The sequence below is a fragment of the Trichoderma virens genome (assembly GCF_000170995.1).
Source record: "Trichoderma virens Gv29-8 chromosome Unknown TRIVIscaffold_90, whole genome shotgun sequence".
NCBI lineage: Eukaryota > Fungi > Ascomycota > Sordariomycetes > Hypocreales > Hypocreaceae > Trichoderma > Trichoderma virens.
In genome coordinates this window covers 1,638,896-1,656,742 of record NW_014013659.1, presented here as the reverse complement: position 1 = coordinate 1,656,742, position 17,847 = coordinate 1,638,896, and the positions used below count along the sequence as shown (strand labels likewise).

The window sequence follows — 17,847 nt, the reverse complement described above, 5'->3', positions numbered from 1 at the left end:
AGACTGGGGCATAGTCTTTTATTAACCCAGCTGCTACAGGTTCATTGATCCTCTCATCCTGATTATAAACGTAACCTCTATACCCCCACGAGTTCAATAAGAGCTTCATATGCTGCTTATGATGGATATTGAGACAAGTAGAGCAATTCTGAGACCCTTAGACTGCGACGAATGCCTGCTAGGCAGAACGACTCTAGCAGCATCACCTGCCGTACTAATATGAGGGGTTTTGCTTACGAACGAGGCTCGCAGGATTTTATAGGCATGTCGTGTACAGTACGGCGTGCATGCGACAACTAGCAGGGGTCTGCTTTTCTTACTGATCGATCCGTTTCTGTCACAAGCTCATCTTTTTATATCTGTCTGCGTCTCGTTATAACTTCCATAGAAGCGCACTCGCTTTTTATATGGGCATATTGTTGTTATAGACAGACCTACAACCTACCCAAACCCCGACGATGGACCATATATCATTGCCTATTGATGATTTTGCCCACGCTCCGTTGGAAGTGCCTCATCTCTGTAACGACCGGTTTCGCTATGACGACCATGGTTTCCTGACGTACCCGCATCGAGCTGGCCTGGACCTTGAGAAGATAATTGAGAGAGGTCTTGTTGACATCGATACTCTTGCACCAGGATTGCAAGCTTGGCTCTGGTTTGGTCTTTTGGGAGAGATTCTCGGTATCGGCTCCAGACTACATGCTACACAGCGGATAGCGAATTATAATGCCTTTGTGACCGAGAATTCTAAAGGATCCAGTGTGATTTCGACGACTGGTTTGCCCCGCTATATCAAAAAAGCCGGACAGAGAAACGAGACACTGCGTCAGGATGGCTTCTATAGCCAAAGATATTACGCTTGTTTGAGGGTGGCAATGGCGTCGATCAAGCGACTTCTGTCTAGTGAGATGTGTCGCAAGCATCTCAAAAGCGGCTGCCAGTTTGCTCGTCTCCCGGCCCTTTTCCGCGTCATTCTGTCTATCCAGATTCTGATAGAATCGCTCCAGGCTGCCGAATCCGTCCTACTTCCTGGGAAATGGGATTCGCTCTATCGGCCGACTATGGAGAGCTCTGGCTATGAATTAGTAGACAGATTGTTGATTGAAGCCGGCTGGTGCAAATATGAGGTCAACAGGCTCCCTGAGTCGGTGCGATTACGATATTATCTCAGCTTCTTGCATCCAAGTGATGCTGTACAAGACAAAGGGGATCACTTGTCTTGCACCGAAGATGCCTGCGTCCATGTGCCTCATAGTATAGATGAGCAAAATATCAAGCCTAGGCATGTTACGAAAGACTGCAAATGCTCTATAGAGACAATACAAGATCTCCCCGTGACGAATCTTGTCGAAGCAGGAGCGGATCTACTGCTGAGGTTTGCTCAGACAGATGGGACGGCGCGAAGATTGGAGTTACTCGAGACTAGGTTCGATATCAGCGAGACGAACGAAGTTCCATTTGTTGCAATCAGCCATGTTCGCCACGCTGGACTCGGCAATGCTGATGCTCACTCCCTGCCTTACTGCCAACTCGCGAACATTCAGGAACTCGTCGACAAAATTTGCCCCCCTTCTGGTATAGTCATAAGTTCCACGCCATTCTGGCTGGATACCATGTGTATACCTTCGGAGCGCCGGGCCCACACAGCCTCTCTCAAGCGCATTCGCGAAATCTTCAAGCACGCTTCGCGTGTTCTCGTCATTGATCAAGCTCTTTGTTCTCACGCCATTGGCTCCCCCGAGGATGCCCTGATACGGATTCGATACTCGCTTTGGAAACGTCGGCTGTGGACTTTGCAAGAAGGATTCGTTGTGCCTGCCTCAAATCTGATATTCTGTTTTGCAAACGGTCTGTTTTCACTTCGGGAACTTCTGGATCGTTACGAAGACAAAGCGTTAGTGCCATTCCCACTTTTGAAATGCGCGCAGTTTGTTGGATTTCGCGTGCTTCCTCATCTAAAAACCACGCTCGATATATTGGATGACGATATCAAGCTACTAGCAGATATGCCACAAGCTGTCATAGGTCATCTTGAGAAGACAAAGCTACGCCGGATATTGCGCTTGGGGTACTTGGCGTCTGATGATTTCAAGTATTTCCAAGAAGACGTAGAGGCGCAGCAGATACAAAAGCTTCTTCCGTTGCTGGGCGATTTGTACTTGGATATAAAAAATTCACCCGTGGTACCTGGCTCTAGATCCGCAGAGCAAGTTGTATTTTGCCTTGAGAGACTTTATGGACTTGACATCTGACGTACTCTCAATGATTGGCGAATTTATCACGTGCTATTCATTAGTATTAGTCACTTGAAGCAATCTCATAATTAGTAGAATAGAAAATTATACCCTTTTTCTTGCAACAGCATATCAGGGCTTCAAACTGCGATTCCAGTCTGCCGCAAGGTCACGTTCCTTTAGAGCAGCAAGCGGGGTAGATAGCCAATTATGTGACTCTTCGTATCAATAGGCATCTGAGCGAATAGGATCTAGAAGTACCCCTCCTCAGAGCCCTTCTGCTTATGGAATCCAGAGCCTTAATGAGTGTTGCTACCCAAAGAACATGTATTCAGCCGCAAAAGTAGAGTCTTTGGGCTGCAGTATAGCAACCTACATGTACTGAGACCAGCTTGTACAACGTCTCACTATGCGCCTTATCAACGTCAATACGTTCAAATTAGAGGAATTCCTCGATTATCGCGCGCCTCCGTATGCTATACTTTCACATACCTGGGGAAACGATTCTGAAGAGCTCAACTTTCGCGACGTTGAAGATGGAAACATCGATAAACCTGGCATCGGATCCGTCAAATTCCGGGGAACCTGTCGACAGGCCGCGAGAGACAATCTTGGCTACGCCTGGATTGATACCTGCTGCATTGATAAAACGAATCTAGTTGAGCTTAGCGAGGCGATAAACTCCATGTTCCGGTGGTATCATCGTTCGACCATTTGTTATGCTTTTCTATCCGACGTTCCCACCACTGAAGACCCTAGGAAGGCAGAGTCCAAGTTCCAAAGAAGTCGGTGGTTCCAGAGAGGATGGACTCTACAAGAACTTCTTGCACCTAAAACGATGCGGTTTTATTGTACCATTTTGATAACTAGCAGACGAACCGGCGCACAATTCAGCATGACCCAGGAGTGGCACCTGTTAGGAACAAAAGGAAGTATGAGTACCACCATTGCATCAGTTACTGGCATACCTCGAGAGTACCTACTAGGAATTGCGCGGCTTCACACTGCAAGCATTGCGCAACGCATGTCGTGGGCGGCCCATAGAGACACAAAGCGCAAGGAGGACCTTGCATACTGCCTCCTAGGCATCTTCGACATAACTATGCCAATGATTTATGGAGAAGGTGGCGACCAAGCATTTTTTCGGCTGCAAGAGCAGATTATGAAGGTGACAAGAGATGATTCAATACTGGCATGGGGGCTGGGAAGCAATGAGTCGTCTGCCGCCAATACTGGCAAGGCCATAGCTGGGAGGGTTATGGCCAAGTCTCCAGCAGACTTTGCAAATTCTGGGCACATTATTTGCCGGGACCAGTCTCTCAACTACATGAGTTCAGTTGATATATCCGGTGGTAGCATCCGAGCTTACCTGCCGCTACTTATAACTTCTACTGGTCAGACAGTTGGGCTACTCAACTGTGGGCCCGAGAAGAATGCGCAACAAGTGGTTGGAATACCTCTTATAGAACTCGCTGTGGGATCATCCGACGAATATGCCCGGCCAAGAGGATACAACTCTTTCTTACACTCGACGACAGCACAAAGACCACGCCAAAGCCGATCCGAATTAAGCATGACAGCCAAGAAAACGTATCCTTGGATTCGAGTGGCCTCTATTTTCACTATGAAGATAGTGATTTCACAGATATTAACTTGAAAATTATTGATGTGCTACCAAAGTCATGTTGGGATGAAGAGCGAGCTCTGATTACGTCAATGCCTGGAACTAAAGATGGTACTCTGGGCCAAATATTAATTCGACTCCGTCAAAACGAAGCAGAGTCCAAAGACTTTGTTATGGTTCTTGAGTACAAAGAGGAGAACACTGACATCCTGGCAGAATGTCTTGTTCTCATATGCAGCAGAAACACCGTATTCGAGGAGCTAGCCACAAACCTCCCGTCTATGATGCAAAAACTGTATGGGAAAATGCAAGCCAAGAATGGGCTTCTCTCCTTGCGTGTTACACTGGAACGTGTGGCGAGACAGCCCATATTTCTGATACAGCCCGAGTCAGTGTTCGATGAAGTGTTTACCACTTTTGACGCAACGCTGGAGCTGGAGGGGAAAATGCTCGCAAATGAATGTTTACAACTTCTGGATGAAAATGAAGAAATCCAGAGAGAAGAGAATGAGCTGGAAGACAAATTGAAGCATCATGACAAAATCCTAAAAGAGGTGAAGGAAGAACAAGATGTGATTTCAGCCAAGATAAAGGAGCTTGAGGAGAGACAGAAAGAGTTGGCTGAGGCAGAAAAAGCGAATATTGAGAAGAGAGCCGAAATGATAAGCAAGCAAGTCGAAATGGAAGAGAAACTACAGGGGCTCTCTGATCAATGGGAACATAAACAGAGACTGTGGAATGCACTCCACCATGTTGTCGACTTTAATTTCGGTTGGAAAGGCAGAACCGCACTTGAGTGGGCTGCTGCATATGGGCTAATCGACGTTGTTAAAAAACGTCTTGAAGAAGGTGCTGATGTCAACGCCCCGGATAAAGATGGCTGCACGCCATTACTTGCCGCTTCATTGCGTGGGAATTTGGAAATGGCGAAACTACTCATCGAAGAGGGTGCTGTTTTAGAGGCTGCAGACAACGAGGGCGTGACACCCATATTGGCGGCTTCAGCCTCGGGATGCTTCGAATTGGTTGAACTGCTGCTTGCCGAAGGTGCTGATATCGAGTCTAAATCTAAGGACAACATAACACCACTGATAGCAGCCTCAGGGCGGGGGCATCCTAACGTTGCTAGACTGCTTCTTGAAAGAGGTGCTGACATAAATTTTAAAGCAATAGAGGACATAACCGCACTGCTAATAGCCTCAGTGGAGGGATATATCGATGTTGTGCAGCTTCTTCTTGACAAAGGCGCTGAAATAGATGCCAAAAACAACAGGGGTGAAACAGCGTTATTGGCCGTCTCTAGGCGGATGAAGAAGGATGTCATTCAGCTTCTTGTTAATAGAGGTGCTGACGTGGAACTCCGGGACGAAAACGGTGTAACGATGCTGATGGGCGCCTCAGGAGCTGGGCTCACAGACATAGTTCGACAACTCCTGGATATGGGCAAAGGTAATCTTTATGCCCAGGATGAGAAGGGTCGGACAGCACTAGATTGGGCTACTGAAAATGGCCATCAAGATATTGTTCAGCTGCTTCGTGATGCAGAAAAGGCGAGGAGTTGAAGCCCTAAAAGTCTCACCGTGGCTGGCGAAAGTGGCAGGTATCTCCGTTCATCAGATAGAGGCAATATCTCAAATTTGGCACCGATAGCACGAAATCCCACAACCATCTTCTAATTTGTCCATATATATATACATACTCCATTAAACAGTTTAATTTCTTTCAAAGGCTCCGTTCGCCACAGCTTGGTCTGCCCATCAGAACCATGCGGACTCTTTGCTGTTTTCTGCCCAACAGGTCTCCTCTTCCGGCAAACCCATTGACAGCATTATATTCATCACCGCAATTCGTCGGATACGGGAAGCCTGCCTATGAGCCATGGCTCCTCCAATTTGTCCGTCCCAGTCATGAACGACAAGCGTGATATCGTGCAGATTCAATTCGTTGACGAGAATTTTCAGGTTATCGGTGTGCTGTCACGCCGTGTATTCCAAATTTTGAGGAGTCTCACTTTTTCCGAATCTCATGCAGTCCGGAACAATCACGCGGGGGGGGTTTTTTTTTCGTCAATATTGGGATGACTTCTCGATGCAAATAGCCCCAAGTCGGCTCACCATGAAGACGCAAGATAGGCGAGCCTTGTCCTTCGTCGACGTGGTGCATCCGAAATCCTGGTCGCGTGGAGAAATGAGGCGTAAAGGGGAAGGTTATTCAACTATTAGATCCAGGGGTTAGATCTTATCTGGGGTTGTTCCCGATCGGTTGTATCCGATCGGGTTCAACCAAAGGATACCAAAAGCCTGCTAACGGCAGATAAGGATCAAGCCGAAACGTGTACTTCGCACTTATTAGCTTTCTTTCGCTAGCCTTCAATGCGTTTTAAGAGGTCACAATTTGATAAACTCCCGCTACCACTGCTTTGTCATGAGAGCAGAGAGCTGCGAATCGGATGAGAAGTTCGGAAACTGGATCATATAAGCCATCTGCAGCTAAGAATCCCCGCCAATTAGATACAGCGCTTGAGCACCTCAATTACTGGACAGGAACACATTGAACGGCTTACGAATAAGATATGAAAGTATGTGCTACCATGCATTATTGTTATGCTGAAGCTCAGCCATCCTCCAGCCTCGTTTACATCTGCAGGTGGATGGTTACGGAAGGCATTCTGAATAGATGGCTGGTACGATATTAGCACACCTATGGAGTACACGCACTTAGTTTGAAACGATGCTGCAGAGGCTCCCAAAGCTACGCAATGAAACCTTCCCAATTGCTCCAAATAGTCACCACCACAGGGATGGTAACAAGATGTGGGCGCGAACTGGGTCTAATTATTTGCTTTCATCTGAGATGAAGGCATTTTTTAAGCCGTCCTGGTATTGGACTGTAGTAGAAGTGAAGTTTGGCATTCTTGTTTCCTTGAATATACACCTCGTTGACCGCCAGAATCCCACGGCAGAGGCTACATGCAAATGCAGGCTCTAGGCAGCCTGCTCCGTTCTGAACCCACGAATGAAGATGCTCAACGTGTAGAATGCCTCATTTATTCAACCACACCAGCGTCATTTCAACTTCAACATTGATTGGCATCGCGTTGGGCTGCGCAGCTGCGCATGCGTTCTTGCGCAATGCGCAGATGCGCAGTACATGAGTCTAGACGTTACGCTTCTACGCAAAGGGAGCGCGGATCATTAAAACGATGCCTTTTGTCGCCTTTCAAATGGCAATGGTTCGTTTCTTTCAATCTTCCAAAATCCATCACAAGGCTACGACACAGAATTCTGCTCTTCTTTTCGCTCAGTTCCATGACCATCTTGTCGAGAGAGCACAATGGATCTCCCTCGCCCTCCAATCTGTCCTGAGACTGAGGATAGACAAAGCCAGCCTTGCGAAGGCTCAATATGCCGCTATTTATCCCAGACAGAAGATGGTGTGCCCCCAACATGGGTGCTAGAGTGCTTACCTGAAAACCAATGCTTGCATCGCCCAACAGCCCAAGCGTCGGTGTTGCAGAAGGTGGATGAGCTATTCAAAGACGACAATGAGTCTAACAAGGGTACTCATTCCTCTCCAAGCTGCCAGTTGACTTCTCATAGTAAATTATGCTGCATGAACCCTGTTTCACTATGCCATCTTCAACAATGCCCATCTGCCACCAAAGGAAGCTATAGCCAACCATCCAACAGCGCGCATCATGTCGATCAATCAGAAAATATTTTGGCCCACCAACATATGCAATATTGGGCATCTGGGCAATTCCTCGGAGGCGATGATGCGTTGCAGCTGCAACTTCCAGCTCCTGATTACTCCGTCACCTCTTTCAGCATTGAAGAAAACATTGAGAGCATCCAATCGGTAAGTAATCGAGATACAATCAATTATTCATGAGACCGAGTCTGATGAGAGATTTGCCTTGTGCAAATGCTTTTTGTCACGTACAGCTGGATTACTTCACTGTTGATGATATTTCCGGAAGTCAGCCATCATTGCTACCCGGACCTTATTTACCCAACCCCGAGAGTTTATATCTGACATACGACAATTGTATGAATGGCATCCCTACCACGCATACAAATGAGAGCTTCAGTCATACAGATGCGAACCACTCAAAACACCAATTATTAGGCTCACATCCCCCTTCAGTTCCTTTTTCTTCTTCTAAGGCCCTTTCAATTACAGGAGGAAGGAAACATGGCTGCACAACTACGGCAAGCTACCTTTCCGGTCCTCGTTCTGTGGACGAAGTATTTTCGCACAAGAGCTTCTCCACCACCCACACCAATCTAAGATCCGAGCAGAATGGTGCGCTATGTAATTTCGGGTCTAAGCAGGTTTGTCGCTCAAATTTGGTTAACGAATTTGCACAATTCCCCATATCTTGGATCATTGACTGACACTAACCCAGGTAAATACCGCTGAGCCTAATGCGGGAAATCAAACAATTCAAAGATGCAGCAGTGGGCGAAAAAGATCTAGGCAAATCGAAAAGAGTAGAACGGGGAGCAAAAGTCGACGCGTGGATGAGATGGATGAAGATGAAGATGCATCAGGGCGCTCTTATAGTTGTCCATTTTACCTAAGAAGCCCAGCAGACTACGGAGAGGGCAAATGGGAACTCTGCGCAAACGGCGGATGGCCATCATATCACAGAGTCAGGTAAGTACAGTATCATTTGCTCACATTGAGCAGAGTCATGACAAAATATTAATCGTCGCAGAGAGCATCTACTTCGTAAGCATATACAGCCAACTATCGTATGCGACCGATGCTTTGAAGACTTCAAAGATGATGTGGGCTTAAAGAAGCACGATGCGTCAATATGTGAAAAGAAGGAGCACTCTCCATATCTAAACAAAAACCAACAGCGCGAGATTGAAGCACCAATTAAGCGTGGGATGCGAGAAGCTGAGAAACTGGAACACATGTGTCGCAGAATTTTTCCTGATGAAGTTATCCTTAACCCAAGTAGGTGTTGCGATAACCGAACCTACTGGCTGTTGGCTGACCTAAATCGCAGATATAAACCACCTTGAACTGAGACTACGTTCAGTCATCGCAAGTTTCCTGGATGCTTCTTTTACAGATGGATTCAGGCAGCAAACAGTTCAACACATCATGGACGTGACACTCCAAGAGATACGGAACGTCAGCTATACTGCTGGGGCCAAGCAAGTGCACAATCATCAAAGATGCGATGGGGTGGAAAATGCGTGAGCAATCTTGCATGGCATTGCTGAATATTCAACTAGCAGTACCTTGTATTCTAAATTATCACTCTCTCCGGGCAACTGAACCACCGAATTTCCGCTCTGTTGGGAAAGACGTATTTATGGGAGTGGTGGAAAATCGGATGGGGATAATACCAAAAAACTAAATAGAGCATAAATTGTTTTTGCGATCATATGTATAAGTCATCAACGTTTGGTGTGTGGTCGCCCAGTTTTAGCACAAACACGACTGAGGCGCATGATTTGGGGCCTTGCTAAGAAGGCAACGAACCTAGCGCTAAGTCCGTCTGTGAGCGAGGCCACTTTGACTGGTCGTCATTGGAATCTCAGAACATGGCTTCGCAGAAATAAGCAATTTCAAGCGTAGATATAGCAATGGCAAAAGAACAAAAGAATACAATGTGTGGTGTTTTCAGATAAAAAAAATGGGTGTATTTGCTTTTGATGCTTGGTTCGGGGAATGTGAGATTTAGGAAATTACACTTGTGTAAAAGAAGATGTAAGGAATTTAGGGTTAAATGCAAATGCCATATCTCGTGGTATGAGGAGTACTCCCGCTGCCTCGATATATTGTATATTACGCAATTATCATTCGATGAACATAGTATCTATGAGATCAAGAGCTTTTCCGCATTTTTTTACGGGTTTGGTTCTTTCAGTCACTGGCCTAGCTACCCTAATACCTGGCGTTTGAGCTTCAAATGCGTAGTAGATAGAGCCGTGGTCACTATGAACTTTTGAATAATTTGGATTTTGAGACATTTGCAACCAGATTATTGATACCTACTAGTTCTCGAGTGATATAGAGCATATCTCGTGTGATTTATTAACTAAAATACTTGGCGATGGCAATTTTTTTATTGCTCTGATCAATTCACGATGGCGCTTTGGTACTAACGTGAAGCGGGCAAGTACTCGGAAACGTAGGTACCTGCTAACTAGGAGGTACTCTGCCATTCTAGCTCCCGTCCCTAACCCCGCCACTACCCCACCTGCCAAATTGGGCAATCAATGGATTTGGTGGAAATTTCGAGAAGACTCTAGCACTGTCCAGCCAATTCTACCTGTTACGAGTATCGTGATGAAGTCTGGATGATCTCACCACATCTCTTCTAGAATACTCCAGCAGTCTATCTACAGTATGTTCTTGAATCTTCAAGAATTATCGTCGTTTGGCGCCTTCAACTATAAAGAAGTCGTTCAACTCCTCCTGTGTCCATCCTCTTCTGTCACAACACAGCACACACAAACAAACCAGCAAACACAAACACAACAAACACTCTTACAACACACTCTCACAACATCCTTTTATTAAATCAATCATCAACCAATCATCCAAAATGGCCTTCTTCCAGCGCAACTTTTACACTCCCGAGACCTCCTTCACTCCTCTCTTCCGTCTTCTAGAGGACTTTGACACCTACTCCCGCCAAGGCAACGACAACCAGCGTTCCAGCCGCCGCGCTATCGCTCATTGGCAGCCCAAGTTTGACGTCCGCGAAACGGGCGAGGCTTATGAGCTACATGGCGAGCTCCCTGGAATGAACAAGCAGGATGTCCACATCGAGTTTACCGACCCTCAATCGATCGTCATTCGCGGCAAGGTTGAGCGCACCTACACGGCTGGCACCCCGCCTGCTGGCGCTCTTGAAGATGCCTCTATGAGCGGTGCTATCACCGAGTCTGGCGAGCATGAGCGTCCCAAGTCTCCTCATCAGGCTACTGTTGAGGACGAGGCCGACGAAGGAACCACCGCTGCCACTACCGAGGGCGAAGTGGTCAAGGCTGATTCGCCTAAGAAACAACCTGCCGACTCTGCCAAGTATTGGCTCACCGAGCGCAGTATCGGTGAATTCTCCCGCTCTTTCAACTTTCCCTCTCGTGTCAACCAGGATGGTGTGACGGCCAGCTTTAAAGACGGCATCCTCAACGTTGTCGTTCCCAAGGCGGCCAAGCACGAGCCTCGCCGAATCACCGTGTTCTAAAGCACTACGTCTAAAGCACTACGAGAACAATATTTGTCATTATATCTTGTTAGTTTTCAATTCTCGTCGACCCGCATGATACAAAAATACGCATTTCGGAGGAGAAAAACAATGCATGGAAAGGCGTTTTGAATTTTGAGTTACCAACGTTGAAGATCGATCTCTTAAAAAAAAAGGAACCAGCAATTAGGAGAGTCCGAGTTACATGAATGCTATAGTTTAATTACCCTCATTTTAGCTATAATAAATATTAAGTCATTCATTCAAACTGTGTAACTGATCATGTGAATTGCCATTGAGTGCCAGAGTAGTGAAAGGCTTCCCCCCAAAAAGGGCCATTTCTCTGTCGCTACTATTCAATCATCGCTAATATTGATCTCTGCCTTCCCCACCTCTTGTTTTTGATATAAGATCCTAAAGGTCAGGTGGCCGGCTTCGTCATCTAACCGAATGTTCAGCGTTAACGGAAGCTTATAATATGTGACCCCGTACTTTGTGACTTGTGGGATGCTACTCCGATCAATCCTATCCAACGTATATCTAACGCTGCCAACCTCTTCGACTCCTAGATGCGAGGGACTATCAGTATTTTATGATTGTTTCAGCAGGACAGGTAGAGATTGTAGCTTCGTAAGAATGAGAAGATCATCATACTTTCATTTTCTATAGTCTCAGGAGAATTATCCAAGTTGCAAGAGTAAAGGGTATGAGTGTCACTAGGCGGTAAATGACCAGTGCATTGCAAGAAAAACTCCGAGTTGATTTCAGTGTCAGGGCCAACCAAGTCTCCCTGTGCATAGTACAACGAATCGTTAGAACGGATTTTCAGTAGTACTTGAGGAAAGAAAATCAGGGCGAGAGAGTAGATAGTTCAAATTACACACCTTGCCGACCTCCCAGAACATGAATCCTGTCAGATATTCGGTGTTCTCCACATGATCCGTCCATACATATCTCCTTACCCTATCGAAATTTGCATGTATAGATGGATTATACTTATCGGACATACTATGACCGTAATGTCTTCGGCATTTCTTTTGCCTCACAATAGAGCCTTCGAGGCCGCGCAAGACCGCCCCGCAAACTACTGCGGACCATCTAAGAAGTGCGTTAGTTTATTTTACAAGTCTTTATATTTCTCCCGTGTAGTAACATTACCAGTTGGGTAATATTATTTTCAAAAGAAGGCGTAACTTACGCGCCTGTGATTGGTGTTGTAAGCCTTATATTTCCACTTTGGCACCACTCTGTCAATCGCTCTTTTAGATAAGGAGAAGAGCCAAAGCCACCCACTAGAACAATTGTTTCGATGGGCTGTTCGCTTCTTGATTTGGTTTGCCTGACCTGCTCTTCCACAAGGCCAATAATCATATCAATGACTGGATCGAAGAGTATCTTGTAATCATCTTGAGTGAGAAGGACAGATGAAGACCGCCTCTCGTAGTACTTCTCTATTGCCGAGGTGACTTTAAGCTTCGGCATGTGCAGCACAAGGCGATGAGCCCTTCGACTGGGAGTCTTCATGCTGAAATCTTTCTTTTTGAGCTCAAACTGGTCCATAAAGGCACTACCGGGTCCGATTTGCTCAGGCCCAAGTGAGGTAAAGGCATTACCAAAACGTTGTGCCATTAGTTTGAATAAATTTCTGTCCACAAAAGTTCCGCCACATTTGCCAGCTACCAATTAATCAGCAAAGTTCACTCCTCAATCTTTCTTACGCCGATATATTTCGGAAAAAAACTAAAATTTTGAAAACAAAACTCACCGACACCAATTGTGATTTCTCTGAGTTTCAAGGTCGGGTGAGTTTCCTCGACCTGGTACGTAGTGATATCCTTCGCGACTTGTTAACGCATGACCAACAATATGTCTTGAGCAATAAGGACATTAGTGGCAACATACAACAGTGCCTCCCCCACAGTCACAGACCATCACGCCAGTGTTGGGCTGTTGAAATGTTAGTGAATGAAGTGATAAGAAGTAGCACGGCTCATGGCATGGTGTGAACGCACTTTAACAAAGTCTTCCAGCCGATGAAGGCTAGATTTCAACGCAAGCTGCGCCGCTGCCTCTGGTTCAGAGATGAGCATGATCTTGTCAATGGCCCGTGTAGCGAACCCTGCATCTGTTGCTGCGGACTTCGTAAGCAGCTTCGCCTTTTCACTCCACGACGCTGGAACGGTAAGCCAAAACTCAATTGGTAGATTTTCAATCTTGTGGGCGCCAAGATGTTCTTTGACGGCATTATCAAACATGGCCTTCATGCCTTTCAGGTACTCTGTAGCAACGTCTTTGGCTGATCGACCCTTAGGCAGCTGCATAATCTCCATACCGCTCGATAGATAAAGATCAGGATCGTCATATTCAGACATCAGCGCAGATTTATCAAGTAAAAGCTTTGTCCATGCATACGTTTTCATGCCTGGTTCGACCTGATATCCCCATGCATTCTCATCCAACTCCGGATTCTCATCCATGAAAGCAACTCTTGTCGGTGCCTTCACGCAGTGCTCAGCACCATGTGAGGAAGAACCGGGATACTTGGTCCATGGGAATATATCTTTGAAGTCGGCTGCATTGGAAAGTGCAAAGCTGAGGCCTGAGTATGTCGTTCCATAGTCAATGCCCACGATAAGTTTAGTTCTTTCTGTAATGGCATTCATCTTGATTGCTGCGAAAAGATTTTAAAGATACGATATGCATATAGTAACATTGATTGGATTCAGGAAGTTTAAATCAAGGGAGGATGGACAAAGATGAGGGGGACAAAAACTCCACGTGTTTGGCAGGCCGCCAATGTAATGTGTTGGCACCTACACAGCATGAGATGATTTACGACCTGTCCTATTCGTAGCCTCTCTACCATAAACAATACCAAGGTATCCAGAATTGATCACAAGGCCTGTCCGTACATATGCATATGCATATGTATACACGCCGATAGGATTGTAGACCTCCCATACACCAAGAAGTCGTGTCGCTTAAATAAATAACGCGTCAATTCTGATTTTTAGGCCAAAAATGACAAAGGTGTGGGTGGATTATAATAGGCTGGAACCTATAGAGGCCGAATCACCTCATTCTCAAAAGGCGGATATTGTCGCGGCTGTAGGCCTCCCGCATCCATCTGCATCTTCGGCCATTCTCCGCATTCACAAGCCTTCTACGTGTGTCTTTTTCCTTCTTTACCTCTTAAATTCAAGGGCCTCAATCACCTATGTTTAAACTATAGCGTACACAGTTCACCTTTGGCTATCCTCTCTGCCATCGTCAGCGTCTACAATGCAGTCGGAAAGTCTGGCCTCACCAGCCGAAATGATGATTGTGGAGCAGCCGCAACATTCCGGAGGCGGCGCCAAAGATGCAATCGCACAAGATAACGTATTAATTTTATCTCGTCTCCGCCCATTCCTAAATTTATTGACTAGTTGCTCACTGATCTGTTTTTCTAGATGAGCTATGCAACACACGAGCAACAGCAATACTACAGCACATCTGCAGCAGTGTATATGTCTGCGACGTATTTGCAGGAGAATAAAGAGACTGCCCATGAAAATCATATACAATCTACTTTGGATGATCTCTCACAGACCACTGGCACGAACTCAACTTCGTTAGATGACAACTGGAGCAAGCGGGATAACTCGACCGGGCTCATGGGGATAGTGAACGGCTTGATGGACCGAGTCACTACGACGGTGCGGCGGAAAGATAAACGAAGTATACATACAAAAAGACCAACTTCAAGTACTCAAGAACCAGGATCAGTTCCAAAGATCCATGAACAAAGTCCAGATTCATGGCCGCACAAACAAGCAGAAACGCCAAGTTCTCAGAATCAAGGAGAAATCTTAAAGGCTTACGAAGAGATTAAGCGCAAAACAGACCAACTACATGAAATGACACTCCATACTCGAAACTTAGAGAGTATAGTGCACACTCTCAGAGAGGATCTTAGTAAGGCAGACACGAAGATGGCTGCTCTCGGAAGGGCCGTTACTGAGAGCGAGGCAATCATCACCCAGTCTCATGCCACTGCTGTTTCAACATTGGCAGGCAATGTTTCAAGAGGCATTACTGACGACATGATCAGAGAAGAACTCAAGAAATTCTTTCAAAACGATTTCTTCTCATGGTGTGCCGACTTGTGCACAGAGAGAATTGTGGATGAGAATGCTGCGTTACACAAACTTCTTGAAGCTGGAATCATAAACCGCAGTGAGAAATATATAAAAGGCCCAATATTTCTGAAGTTTAACATGAATTCGCCCGATGGGAGCAGTCCATTGGTGTTGCTTCAAGGAGCCTTGGCCAGCAGGCTTTGTTATTTGTACTTGAATGATGCATATTTTTTGGCAGAAGAACTACACATGAAAGCCAAAGGCCGTTACCGGCTGCGTCAATTTGAGCATCATTTTAGGCAGGGCGAGTATCATTGACAACTCGAGTGATTAGGTTCTATTACTGACATATATGGCGTATAGCCCAGCCAAATGCTGCCATCGACTGGAGGATTCAGACAGTTGAGTGCTTGGAAAAGGCAGTACCAATAACAGAAGAATACATCCAGAGAGAGGTGCAAGATTTTGTGCAAGAATACGAGTTTTTGCTGTCTGCTGACAAATATGACAACGAGGCCAACAAAGACCTGGTACAAATTTTCACCGACTTTGCTATTTTAGCACTCAAGTTATGGAAAACCCGGGCAAATATTGAATGGTGTGACATAAATAGCTTTCAAAATGCGTACTTTGAACTCGGGCATCCATGGGTGGAGGTCGAACAATCGCTGGCGTTGACTATGGGCCAGAGATTAAATGGCCGTCCCATCGGACTCATCGTTCGCCCTATGATTGCGTCCAAATCGCTATCAAAGAGTGGTGAAGTGGAAGAGGTGATTTGGCACAAAGCTCTTGTTTGGGTCTCTGGTGAAAACGAGACTACGGAATCAGAGAAGTTGGTATGAAATTGCGCTATGCACTTTTTGATGCGTTTATGCTTGAAAATGGTGGTATATGAGATGTAGGTAGAAAAAGAAAGGAGTAAATGAACCGTCTATCATAATACTGGCGGTCTATGCCAAATGCTAATGGCCATCAAATGTCATCACTATCTCTCACGCTGAAAAAGCCCTCCAAATTGCCAGACTTACAACAGGATACGACATGATCCTACCATGCAACCCTCACTTTGTAATCGCTTCTTGGAGTCTCCCCTTCTGCGTCTGCTGATCTACAAACCCACCCTCCAGCTTGTAAATCCGACCTTGAGGCTGCCTTTTCCTCCTCAAGTTCCTCGTAGCATATACCATGAGGTAAGGATGCATTAACAGCTTGCCAGTATAATAAGTTGCTGTGCTCCCAGGGAATATCATAGTCGTCTTCTGCGTGAAGAATGGTAATATCATGCTGTGCGAATCGTCAGGAGACATCTCGCACTATCTTACCAACTCTGCGAGCTTACTCTTAGTGAAGATACTAACCCGTTATCACGGTAACGATTGCATTGGTATATCGATAAATAACTTGCAGAGCTAGATTGATAAAATTGTAGTACGTAGTTTGGAAAGGTTCCAAGATTCGCTCAAACTATGAAAGTTCGCCAAGACAATCGCGTCTTAACGCTTGGATCTATCTAGGACGCGTTGTCATTTGATAGCCGTCACATCCCTTGCCTCATTATCACCCATACACTGTTTGCTGTATATTATCCAGTCTTTGTGTCTGAAATCCTTAATACTTTGATGAGACATCTCTTCGCCGAGTATTTAACCTAGATTCTGGAAATCTAACAATAATCTCTATCGAGTTGGTTGATACTGTTTTGATCCGGTTCACCAGAGTAGTAGCACTTAATAAAGCACCCAGCGAAAGTACTAGTTTCAATGCAGCTGTCGGCCCCAGTCTTCTCCTGCGCCTCATTAGCCAACCCCTGGCAGTTGCTTGTAGTGCAGGCGCTCAGATCAAGGTAATAGTGGCCATAATGATCGTGAAGAGCGCAAAAACCACACTGAGCTGGCGCATCAACTTCCCGCTTATTGTGGGAATGTTGGTACTGGGTCGTGCCATTTGCGGGAGGATAAGCAACTTGGATGAGGAGTGGGTGCGCGGTTAGAAGGGGGGTTGCGCCGAGTACCACCGCAATACTAACAATGACACTCTTCATTGTGCTCAGTGTACGAAGGTAATACACTAGTGGAAGTAATGAAGAATGATCGCGTTTGTTAGATATCGCAGGAACTTATTGCTTTCGTGTCTGACAAGCAAATATCGTATGTTTGAAGTAAAGACAAGAGAATATGCCAAGTTGTTATTATTCGCAAGAGTGATTGTTTGGATGTGTTTATCTGGATGGTGTCTTGTAGAGATGTTTTCTTTATCGAGATGATTCGAATGCCTTATAGATATCTTGACAAACAAGGACTAGAATAGAGAAAGTTAAGAAAGGCTGAAATAAAAACTAATAATTATAGAAAAATAAAAACCTTAAGAGGACTACGTACAAGCCACAAGAAAAAACGAGGCGGTGTACTGGGGCTGATATCCTATCAATTCTTGAAAATAGGCACGAGGAACCTTAAATTTAGAAGAGCTGTATACAGGATTTGCCACTTGACATATAAAGAACATTGAAGGTTTGCGCTAATTGTGCAGCCACCAGCAGTGCTCGAAAATGGTGCAGCCCATGGTCTAATAATATGTCACTGAATAGGTCTAGATTCCAGATGCTGGGCCATATATAGTAGGAAAATCACAGGATAACTACCTTCT

General features: G+C 45.6%; 6 protein-coding genes across 6 annotated transcripts; 5 read left to right on the top strand and 1 right to left on the bottom strand.

The window, feature by feature from the left end:
- Nucleotides 1-458: 458 nt before the first annotated feature.
- TRIVIDRAFT_227713 (uncharacterized protein) lies at nucleotides 459-2,255 on the top strand (the record flags this gene model as incomplete). Its single annotated transcript, XM_014095588.1, has 1 exon — nucleotides 459-2,255. The coding sequence occupies one exon, from the start codon at nucleotides 459-461 to the stop codon at nucleotides 2,253-2,255; it is 1,797 nt and encodes a 598-aa protein (XP_013951063.1).
- Nucleotides 2,256-2,646: 391 nt separating this feature from the next.
- TRIVIDRAFT_227712 (uncharacterized protein) lies at nucleotides 2,647-5,423 on the top strand (the record flags this gene model as incomplete). Its single annotated transcript, XM_014095587.1, has 2 exons — nucleotides 2,647-3,711; nucleotides 3,783-5,423. The coding sequence occupies 2 exons, from the start codon at nucleotides 2,647-2,649 to the stop codon at nucleotides 5,421-5,423; spliced, it is 2,706 nt and encodes a 901-aa protein (XP_013951062.1).
- Nucleotides 5,424-7,194: 1,771 nt separating this feature from the next.
- On the top strand, nucleotides 7,195-9,078 carry TRIVIDRAFT_206447 (uncharacterized protein; the record flags this gene model as incomplete). Its single annotated transcript, XM_014095586.1, has 6 exons — nucleotides 7,195-7,719; nucleotides 7,806-7,908; nucleotides 7,990-8,195; nucleotides 8,270-8,520; nucleotides 8,582-8,829; nucleotides 8,882-9,078. The coding sequence occupies 6 exons, from the start codon at nucleotides 7,195-7,197 to the stop codon at nucleotides 9,076-9,078; spliced, it is 1,530 nt and encodes a 509-aa protein (XP_013951061.1).
- Nucleotides 9,079-10,332: 1,254 nt separating this feature from the next.
- TRIVIDRAFT_217094 (uncharacterized protein) lies at nucleotides 10,333-11,348 on the top strand (the record flags this gene model as incomplete). The annotated part of the gene is made up of 1 exon (XM_014095585.1): nucleotides 10,333-11,348. The coding sequence occupies one exon, from the start codon at nucleotides 10,433-10,435 to the stop codon at nucleotides 11,075-11,077; it is 645 nt and encodes a 214-aa protein (XP_013951060.1).
- Nucleotides 11,349-11,433: 85 nt separating this feature from the next.
- Nucleotides 11,434-13,554, bottom strand: TRIVIDRAFT_195722 (uncharacterized protein; the record flags this gene model as incomplete). The annotated part of the gene is made up of 7 exons (XM_014095584.1): nucleotides 11,434-11,642; nucleotides 11,732-11,863; nucleotides 12,087-12,175; nucleotides 12,276-12,753; nucleotides 12,843-12,912; nucleotides 12,980-13,024; nucleotides 13,090-13,554. The coding sequence occupies 7 exons, from the start codon at nucleotides 13,552-13,554 to the stop codon at nucleotides 11,434-11,436; spliced, it is 1,488 nt and encodes a 495-aa protein (XP_013951059.1).
- Nucleotides 13,555-14,359: 805 nt separating this feature from the next.
- Nucleotides 14,360-16,133, top strand: TRIVIDRAFT_232360 (uncharacterized protein; the record flags this gene model as incomplete). Its single annotated transcript, XM_014095583.1, has 3 exons — nucleotides 14,360-14,458; nucleotides 14,530-15,295; nucleotides 15,562-16,133. The coding sequence occupies 3 exons, from the start codon at nucleotides 14,360-14,362 to the stop codon at nucleotides 16,041-16,043; spliced, it is 1,347 nt and encodes a 448-aa protein (XP_013951058.1).
- Nucleotides 16,134-17,847: the final 1,714 nt, after the last annotated feature.